This window comes from Mastomys coucha, unplaced genomic scaffold (genome assembly GCF_008632895.1).
Source record: "Mastomys coucha isolate ucsf_1 unplaced genomic scaffold, UCSF_Mcou_1 pScaffold18, whole genome shotgun sequence".
Classification (NCBI taxonomy): domain Eukaryota; kingdom Metazoa; phylum Chordata; class Mammalia; order Rodentia; family Muridae; genus Mastomys; species Mastomys coucha.
In genome coordinates, this window is record NW_022196900.1 from 55,311,310 (window position 1) to 55,321,390 (window position 10,081).

The 10,081-nt window shown below is 42.8% G+C and overlaps 1 protein-coding gene across 3 annotated transcripts in view; it reads left to right on the forward strand.

The window, feature by feature from the left end:
• Positions 1-967: 967 nt before the first annotated feature.
• The window catches only part of Hook1 (hook microtubule tethering protein 1), a 62,328-nt gene continuing 53,214 nt past the window's right edge, over positions 968-10,081 (forward strand). For 2 of the 3 annotated variants that reach the window (XM_031377878.1, XM_031377879.1), the window contains exon 1: positions 1,035-1,227. In XM_031377878.1, the coding sequence (XP_031233738.1) occupies positions 1,165-1,227 (63 nt within the window). In that variant the 5' untranslated portion in view covers positions 1,035-1,164. Of the gene's footprint in view, positions 1,228-10,081 lie in introns of all 3 variants that reach the window. The other variant, XM_031377877.1, reaches the window with a different exon arrangement.

Below are 10,081 nucleotides of genomic sequence, written 5' to 3' on the forward strand. Positions count from 1 at the left end.
AAATCCACCTGCCTCTGCCTCCCAAGTGCTGGGATTAAAGGCGTGCGCCACCACCGCCCGGCTTAATAGGGGGTTTATAATTTATCATCCAACAGTTTTGCTCAATGTCTAAATATAAAAATCAGAGATTTAAATGAACCAGCTGCTTCTTAATACAGAGTATGAATTGATGGATTAATGAATGAGTGAAGCAGTGAGAACCAAGAGTTATGAGTAAGAATATGGTAGCCCCTTCCAATAACGACACAATTCATCATGTTGGCTTGCCACCTTCCACATTTTATGCACCATGCCACCAACATCCTCAGTGGACACAGACTATTATTTTTTAACGCAGAAAGAGGAGCTAGGGTACACAGATACAGCCTATGCTTTTTGACCACTATTTAATTTTGCTATCTAAAAAGCGACCATCCCCATTGCCCCATTTACAATGAAATCAGCCACAACCTGCGATTCTGTGAGGGCTTCTTTGACTTAGGCAGGCAGCATGGAGGTCTGATTTTTCCTTAGGAAACACGTTTCTTGGTCACGTGGTTCCTCTTCCTTTGGGGGTTTCAATTCCCGAGCACTGTTGTGGGGAATGAAAAGACGCTGGAGGCTAAGCGTGGGTCCGTACAAGTGCTAACCAGAGACACAGAGGGCTGCCCTTTGAGCCATCCACTACCTTTGGCCACTCAGGCTCGCGCAGGCGCGCTCTCCTCTCCCCCCCACCCCACCAGCCCCGCCCTCACTGCACCTGCCAGGTCATAAACCTCCGCCCACCCACACCCGCTTCTCCTGGCGGTCCTTGTTTGCCCCTCCTTGATTGGCCAAGAGTCCCTGGAGCGCGTCCAATCAGCAGCCCTCCTGTGCGACCTATTCCCGCTCCTCCCTCCCTGCCGGCCTCGCTGGCGCCCTGCTTCTTTGTGACTGGTGCTCGCAGAGGTCACTCAGCGGTGTGCGATCGGCGGGCGGGGCTGGCTCAGGTGCCGCGGCGCGGGACAGACGCGGTGGGCGAGGGGGCGGTCGCGCCGCGACGTCTGCGGCGTGAAGCTTCGCGCGTGAGCGGCGCGGGCGCCGGGCCTGGCCGCCGAGCTCCTGTGGCGGGCGCGGAGGTCGTTGACGCGGGCCCGGTTGGAGGCGCGTCTGTCACTGTGAGCGCGGCGTCGAGGTTCTCGGACCATGGAGGACCCGCAGCTGCTGCCACAGCCCGAGCTGCCGCTGTGTGACAGCCTCATCATCTGGGTGAGTGTGGTTCCATGCTTGCCGGCGAGGCCACCTGCGGGGCGAGCGGAGCACGGAACCTCCGGCTGCCACGTACATCTCCGCCGCCTTTCCGTCTGAGACTCTGAGAGCTCCGCCTCGCACAGGTGGCCGGGAGGCGCGGGCAGCCTCGGTTCCCAGATTGCTGTCCCTTTGGGCCCACACAGCACCCATGGTGGTATAGACACAGCTTAAAGAGAGATGGCCAAGCCACCTTTGACCTGGGAACTCTTTTTCATTTTTTTTTCTCTTCCTCCCCTTCCCTTCTTAATACCTCTCCTTTTTTTTAAAGTAAAAAAGAATTGATATTTTTGGTTATTTACGGTTGATCCATGTGCAGGATTTATTAGCGCAGATTGCCTCTGTCATCAGGTTTTTCCAGTATTCCGTTGAGCAAAATGGTTTCTAACCTGTTGAAATTGCCTGGATATGACAGAACTGGCATCCAGGTGTGATTCCTAAACCTTTATTGTGCCAGGATATTTGACGCCCTACAAAATGGGTGTTGATATCTCTGATCGCTCAACCCAGTTGTATAATTGCGTAGAGAGTAGTCTGTCTGATTGGAATGTAAGTAGACTGGATCAGGGGGATTACATCCTCCAGGAGATTGACTAGCCATCTTCTAATTCGAGCAAATCCAAAGGACAGATAAGAAAGATCTCTTGAGTGTTTGAAATTTGTAGTAACTTGCACTTTAGACTTTAATAACATGTTTTAAGTAGAATGCCCGTAGTTAGGATTTCAGGGTTAAAGCATTTAGCTCATTGTGGATCTGCGTGTTTATTTAAATTACTGTTTAGGTTTAGATATTGTAGTTAAGATTGTCAGGAAAGAAGGCAGTATTACTTTAATGATCTGCTTTGTTTAAAAACAAATGTCTAATCATAGGGTGTGTTCAGGTCTGCAATTTTGTGCTCTGATCATCTGACTGAAATGGTAAACTGGGTTCTTTATGATGTCACTGACTTCCCTATGAGGTCACATGAAGTACAAGATTTTCTTTATATTGCAATATTTCCAAGTGCTATGACCATATCTTTTCTTAAAGTAGTATTTTGACTGTCTACTTTGTGCTAGGCTCCTAGGAACTAGTTTAACTAGCAGATTTGTGTATCATTACAGTGGAAAGCAAAGTTCCCCAAGAGAGAGAGAAAAGAAAAAAGAGCCAGATAAGGATCTATTGACAACAGAGGGTGGTTGGTTAGCTATTGCTAACTGGCTCCTGCCGTGCTCTCCCAGGCTGCTGTACACTGGAGAAAATTGAATGGCTGAAAAGCAATTATTGCTTCTAATCATGCTGTAGATGCACTGTTCTCCCTGACACTGTCCAGCTTGGTGATGGGGAGTGACCTGGTAGTTCTGATTCTTTTTAGGAAGCTTCAGTGAAACTCTGCTTGGCTCTTCTTGGAGCTGACTCTTGATTTCCAGGCACAATACCATCTCCTTATCTTTGTGTCTCCCTTTAAATTCTGTTCCTTCTAACTCTTCTAGAGCATTGTTCTGTCATTTATTTTCATTTTGCTGCTGATTCTGTCTAACCCTGACCCCCAACTAAACAAGGGAATCTCTGCATGTGCTCTACTGATGGAGCTGTATCCTCAACCTCCTTTTTACTTAAGTCAAGACATAATCTAAGATTCCCAGGAATCTTAGCCTTGAATCCAATATGGCTGACAGGCCTTGAAAGTGTGAGACTTCTAAAACCTCCCAAGCAGCTGGGATTACAGGCTTGTGACAACAGGCACTGCTATTTATAGCATCTTTCAATTAGCCATTTCCTTCATATGCTTACACTTAACTTTTTACTATTTTAAAAATAAGTTAAAGCACCACTCTAGCTACTCTATGCTGTAGTGTTTCCTCCTTCCCAGCAAAGTTGCAACCCCCTCACCTTTATACTTTTCATTTCCTTTTACTGCTCAACTCATTACACTTGAATTTCTTTACTTTTTTTAAAAAAATGATTTTATCTATTTACATTCCATATGTTGCCCCTCTTCCTGGCTCCTCCTCCTAGAGTTCGTCACCCCATCATCTTCCCCTTTAGAGAGGGTGCTCATTCCTCCACCCCCACCGCCCAGCATTCATCTCACCCATTCTCCATTCTTGAGAATCCCCCTTCCCTGGGGATTAGACACATCCTCTCTGTGCTGGGGGCCACAGAGCAGCCCAGGTATGCTCTTTGGTTGGTGGCTTAGTCTTTGGGAGCTCCAGGGGGACCGGGGTAGTTGATACTGCTGGTCTTCTTGTGGGGTTGCCCTCCTTCAGTTCCTTCAATTCTTCCCCTAACTCTTTCATAGGAGTTCCTAACTTCAGTCAAATGGCTGGCTGTAACTATCTACGTCTGTCTCAGCCAGCTGCTGCTAGAACCTCTCAGGTGACAGCCATGCTAGGCTCCTGTCTGCAAGCACAACATGGCATCAGTAATAGTGTCAGGGTTTGATAGATGAATCTCAAGTTGTTCCAGTCACTGGGTCACTAGGTGGCCTTTCCTTCAAACTCTGCTTCACTTTTGTCCCTGTGTTTCCTTTAGACAGAGTCAAAAATTTTGAAGATGGGTACATGGCCCCGTCTAGCCATGGGGAACCTGTCTGTCTACTGGAGGTGGTCTCTTCCAGTTCCATCTCCCCACTGTTGGGTATTTCAGCTGAGGTCATCCCCATTGAGTCCTGGGAGCCTCTCACATTCTAGGTCTCTGGACTTTCTAGAGGTTCCCCCCACTCCTTCGCTTGCAGTTGCATACTTCATTCATTCTGGCTCACTGGGTTTCTTTCCTGTCTCCCCCAATACCTGATCCTGCCCCCTTTCCCCCTCCCTCTCCTCTTACCCAGGTCCCTCCCTCCCTCTGCCTCATGTGATTATTTTATTCCCTCTTCTAAGTGGGATTGAAGCATCCTCATTTGGGCCTTCCTTTTTCTTAAACTTCCTATGGTCTTTGAGTTGTGTTATGGGTATTCTGTACTTTTTGGCTAATATCTACTTGTCAGTAAGTACATACCATGCATGTCCTTTTTGGTCTGGCTTATCTAGCTCAGGATGATATTTTCTAGTTCTATCCATTTGCCTGCAAAATTCATAATGTCCTAGTTTTTAATAGCTGAATAGTATTCCATTGTATAAATGAACAGCATTTTCTGTATCTATTATTCAGTTGAGGGACATCTGCATTGTTTCCAGCTTCTGGATGTTTTAAATAAGACTATGAACATAGTGGAGCCTGTGTTTTTGTGGCATGGTGGGTTATCTTTTGGGGATATGCCCAGGAGTGGGTATACCTTAGTCTTCAGGTAGAACTATTTCCAATTTTCTGAGGAACCACCAGATTGATTTCAAGAGTGTTTGTACCAGTTTGCAATCCCACCAGCAATGGAGGAATGTTCTCTTTTCTACATCCTTGCCAGCATGTGCTGTCACTTGAGCTTTTGATCTTAGCCATTCGGATTGGTGTGAGGTAGAATCTCAGGGTCCTTTTGATTTGCATTTCCTGATGTCTAAGGATGTTGAACATTTCTTTAAGTGCTTTTTGGCCATTGAGGATTCCTCTGTTGAGAATTCTCTATTTAGTTCTGTACCCCAATTTTTAATTGGATTATTTGGTGTTTTGGAATCTAACTTCTTGAGTTCTTTATATATTTTAGACATTTGTCCTATATCAGATGTAGAGTTAGTGAAGATCTTTTCTCAATCTGTAGGTTACAGTTTTGTCCTGTTGACGGTGTCTTTTGCCTTACAGAACCTTTTCGGATTCATGAGGTCCCATTTGTCAATTGTTGTTCTTAGGCCTGAGACATTGGTGTTCTGTTCAGGAATCTTTACCTTGTGCCAATGCATTTGAGGCTATTTCCCACTTTCTCTTTTATTAGATTCAGAGTATCTGGTTTTATTTTGAGGCCCTTGATTCACTTGGACTTGAGCTTTGTACAAGGTGATAAATATGAATCAATTTGCATTCTTCTCCATGCAGACTGCCAGTTTGACCAGCACCATTTATTGAAGATGCTTTTTTCCCTCCACTGTATGGTTTTGTCTTCTTTGTCAAAGATCAAGTGTCCATAGGTGTGTGGGTTTATTTCTGGTTCTTCAATTCTATTCCATTGTTTGTCTCTGTACCAATACCATTCGGTTTTTATCACTATTACTTACTAGTACCTACAGCTTGAGGTCAGGAATGGTGATTCTTTCAGAAGTTCTTTTACTGTTTAGAATTGTTTTTGTTTTAGATACCCTAGTTTTTTTGTTTTTCCGTATGCAGTTGAGAATTGCTCTTTCCATGTCTTTGAAGAATTGTGTTGGACTTTTGATGGTGATTGCAGTGAATCTGTAGATTGCCTTTGGTAGGATGGCCGTTTTTACTATGTTAATTCTTCCAATTCATGAGCATGGGAGATCTCTCCATTTTCTGAGATCTTCGATTTCTTTCTACAGTGACTTGAAGTTCTTGTCATATAGATCTTTCACTTGCTTGGTTAGAGTTATATCAAGATTTTTATATTATTTGTGGCTATTGTGAAGGGTATTGTTTCCCTAATTTCTTTCTCAGCCCATTTATCCTTTGAGTAGAGGAAGGCTACTGATGTGTTTTAGTTAATTTTATATACTGCTGAACTTTGCTGAAGTCGTTTATCATCTGTAGGAGTTCTCTTGTGGAATTTTTGGAGTCACTTATGTATATTATCTTATCATCTGCAAATAGTGATACCTTAACTTCTTCCTTTCCAATTTGTATCCCCGTAATCTCCTCTTATTGTGTACTTGCTCTAGCTAGAACTTTGAGTACTATATTGAATAGATAGGGAGAGAGTGGGCAGCCTTGTCTTGTCCCTGATTTTAGTGGGATTGCTTTTAAGTTTCTCTCATTTTAATTTGATGTTGGCTGTTGGTTTGCTGTGTATTGCTTTCTATCATGTTTAGGGATTTTCCATGAATTCCTGATCTCCTATACTTTTAAATGAATGGGGTGTTATATTTTGTCAAAGGCTTTTTCAGCATCTAATGAGATGATGATGTGATGTTTTTCTTTGAGTTTGTTTATACAGTGGTGTACATTGATAGATTTTCATATATTGAACCATCCCTGGGTTAAACCTGTCCACCTGGGAGGCAGATAGTGCTGTCTCTGGTTAGGGCAGGTCTTCTGTGTCCCTGGTTAGAGGAGGCCTCCTATGTCCCTGTATATTTGTGTTCCTGGTTAGAGGAGGCCTCCTGTGTCCCTGTGTACTTGTGACCCTGGTTAGAGCAGACCTCCTGAGAGACAGGTAGGCTGTGGAACAGGCTAGCCAGTTGGCCAAAGGTTCAAGTGGAGGTGCAGACTGGTAGAGGGATGGTGCTTGGGCAGAGTGGGGTAGATTTCACTTGTGCTGGACTCTATGAGGGTCTAAGCTTGTCATGGGTATTGGGATGGGGGTCTCACCTGTGTTCCTGGTTATGGCAGACCTCCTGGGAGATACAGGCTGTTGGGGTCTGGGGCAGGGGGTTGGCAAGCTTACAGATCTGCATCAGTTTCAGTTGGAGATATAGACCAGAAGGGGATGATGCTCAGGCAGAGCAGGCCAAATTTCTTTTCTTTTAGACTTTGATTTTAATCAGTTTGGCAAGTCTAGTAAGTGTAACATGTAACATCATCTGTCCTTTTATGACTTGAAATTTTTCTCCATCTTGTTTTCCAAGGAACTTCATTCATACTTTTTTTCTTTGCCAGACATACCATAATTGATCTTTCTTGATGTGCATGAAGGCCCCACACCTCTATGCCCAGCATGCTGCATTGATTTTATGTTCTATAAAGAACTTGTGCTTTTAAACACACATTTGTACTGGAGACTTTGTATCTTTTCTTCCCAATACCTTGAAATACTCTTTTAGTTCATCCATTGTGGAGATGGGACAACTTGAGGGAGCAGCTTCTCCATGGGAGTTCCAGGAATTGAACTCATGGCAAGTTTAGTAGCAAGTGCTTTTTTCCTACTGAGCCATCTCACTGACTCCTATCAGGATTTTTGTGCCTAGTATGTTGAGGTTGATCTTTTAAAGCTACTAATCATACATATTTTATAAAATTTTGATAATAAAACTTTAAGTTACACATGCAAAATTAACATATATATATAAAATGCTGGCAAATGGCAGCCACAATGTTTTTCTTTTAAAGGTGACCTCTGTTCTGAAGTTTCACTTTCCCCACTCAGTTGCAAGATTCTTGTTTCACATCTCATACAATCCATGCTGGCATGTGTCTCCATGCTGCTCATATTTTATAAACAGGATGGTTGCTTACAAGCCATATATTATCTCCCTTTATATAAGCACATAAACTATTCTGTATCTCTGTTGGATCTCTGTCTTCCTTACTGTAACTCCTTAGTGACTCTTTATTTCTCTAAAGCCAAGATGTATCAAAACTACTAGATTTAATGTTGCTGGAGATTTGAACATGTATTTTCCTGGTTCAGGAAAAATTAACTTGTCCAGATTGTGCTAGTAGCCACTGAGCATATAACCACATAGCCTGATCTAATTATGTTCCCTCCTTTTCTTAATCCTCCCAACCACCTTCTGTGGGAGAAACGTTGCCAGTTGTTTTCGATTACATAAATAGTTTTCCTAAAGATAAAATATAGTTCAAGTGTTTGCTACAGTCCTGTAGCTTCCTAACTCCTGCCTGTCTCTTCAGTTGCCTTGGTACTGACAATCCAGTGATAATAAAAAGTATGCTCTTAAAAATACTATCTTCTCTCTTGTATCCGTGTAACAAAAACACTCATGCATCCTGATGCTTCCTTCCTTCCTTTGGCCCTTGACTTCAAAATTTTGCTGTTTAACCCTCAAGACCTCTCATCCAAGAATGTTCTACAAGAAGGTTTTCCAATTTTAATTTTATTTATTGACTTTTTCTTTCAAAAATATTTTATGTATACTGTTATCTTAATTTTTTAAGTTTTTTTTATTGGTTATTTTACTTATTTACATTTCAAATGTTATCCTCCTTCCCATTTCCCCTCCACAAACATCCTATCCTAGCCCCCCTGGTTCTATGAAGGTGCTCCCCCACCCACCTACCCACTTCTGCCTCACTGCCCTAGCATTCCCCTATGCTGGGGCATCAAGCCTTCACAGGACCCAGGGCCTCCCCTCCCATTGATGCCAGATAAGGCCATCCTCTGCTACATATGCAGCTGGAGCCATGATCCCTCTATGGTTGGTGGTTTAGTTCCTAGGAGCTCAGAGGGAGGTTTGCTGGTTGGTTGATATTGTTCTTCCTATGGAGTTACAAACCCCTTCAGCTCCTTCAGTCCTTGCCTTAACTCCTGCATTGGGGACCCAGTGCTCAGTCCAATGGATCATTGACAGCAAGCATCCACGTCTGTATCGATAAGACAGGGCCTCTCAGGAGACAGCTGTATCAGGCTCCTGTCAGCAAGCACTTCTTGGCATCAACAATAGTGACTGGGTTTGGTGGCTGTATCCCTGCATGGGGCAATCTCTGGATGGCCTTTCTTTCAGTCTTTGTTCCACTCTTTGTCTCCCTGTATTTCCTTTAGAGGGGAACAATTCTGGGTTAAAATTTTTTGAGAAGGGTGGGTGACCCCCATCCCTAAATCTAGGGATGCCAGGAAATCAAGAGGCTCCCAGGACCCAATGGGGATGATATTAGCTGAAATATCCAACAAAGGGGGAAGAGAACTTGTAGAGACCATATCAAGAGGTTAGGCACAGCCCCCCTTTTCTTAATTCTTACTGATAGCTACTTTGAGGGTCAATCTGGCGCATTTCCCTTGTAATCCTATCAAATCTCAAAATGTACAGAATCATAGTGAGTTATGCTGGAAGAAAATTCTATGATTTTAATAGTTAAGTGGCAAACTTGAGGAAAGCAAGTGAAGGGGATGAACATTTAGGAAAAGGAATTCATAATACATTTAAGTATGGGTAGAAATTAGATTTCTATTAATTTATATGACACATTTTAGATTTTGCTTTGCTTTATAAATTTTTTGTGGTTTTGAAAAAGATGTCACTATTCTACATCTTTCTTAAAGTACATATGAACGTTTAAAGAATTAAATTAATTTTAACTCTTTCTTTCTTTCTTTCTTTCTTTCTTTTTTCTTTTTTTTTTTTAGGGAGGGGTGTTTCAAGACAGGGTTTCTCTGTGTAGCCCTGGCTGTCCTGGAACTCACTCTGTAAACCAGGCTGGCCTCAAACTCAGAAATCTGCCTGCCTCTGCCTCCCAAGTGCTGGGATTAAAGGTGTGCGCCACCACTGCAAGGCAAAACATTTCTTTAGGTGCTTCTCAGCCATTTGGTATTTGTCAGTTGAGAATTCTTTTTTTTTTTAGCTCTGTACCCCATTTTTTAATAGGGTTATTTGTTTCTCTGGAGCCTAACTTCTTGAGTTCTTGTATATATTGGATATTAGCCCTCTATAAGATATAGGATTGGTAAAGATCTTTTCCCAATCTGTTGGTTGCTATTTTGTCCTATTGACAGTGTCCTTTGCCTTACAGAAGCTTTGCAGTTGTATGAGGTCCCGTTTGTCAATTCTTGATCTTAGAGCATAAGCTATTGGTCTTCTGTTTAGAAAATTTTCCCCTGTGCCCATGTGTTTGAGGCTTTTCCCCACTTTCTTTTCTTTTCCTCTTTCTTTCTTCCTTCCTTTCTTTCTTTCTTTCTTTCTTTCTTTCTTTCTTTCTTTCTTTCTTTCTTTCTTTCTTTCTTTCTTTTTAAATGAAAGCTTTATTTTCTGAGGGCTCAGGGAGGTAGCCAGTTCAGGATCTGAACTATATCCCAGAAGGGAGATTTACAACATTTTTATTTTTTTATTTTTTTACTTTTTT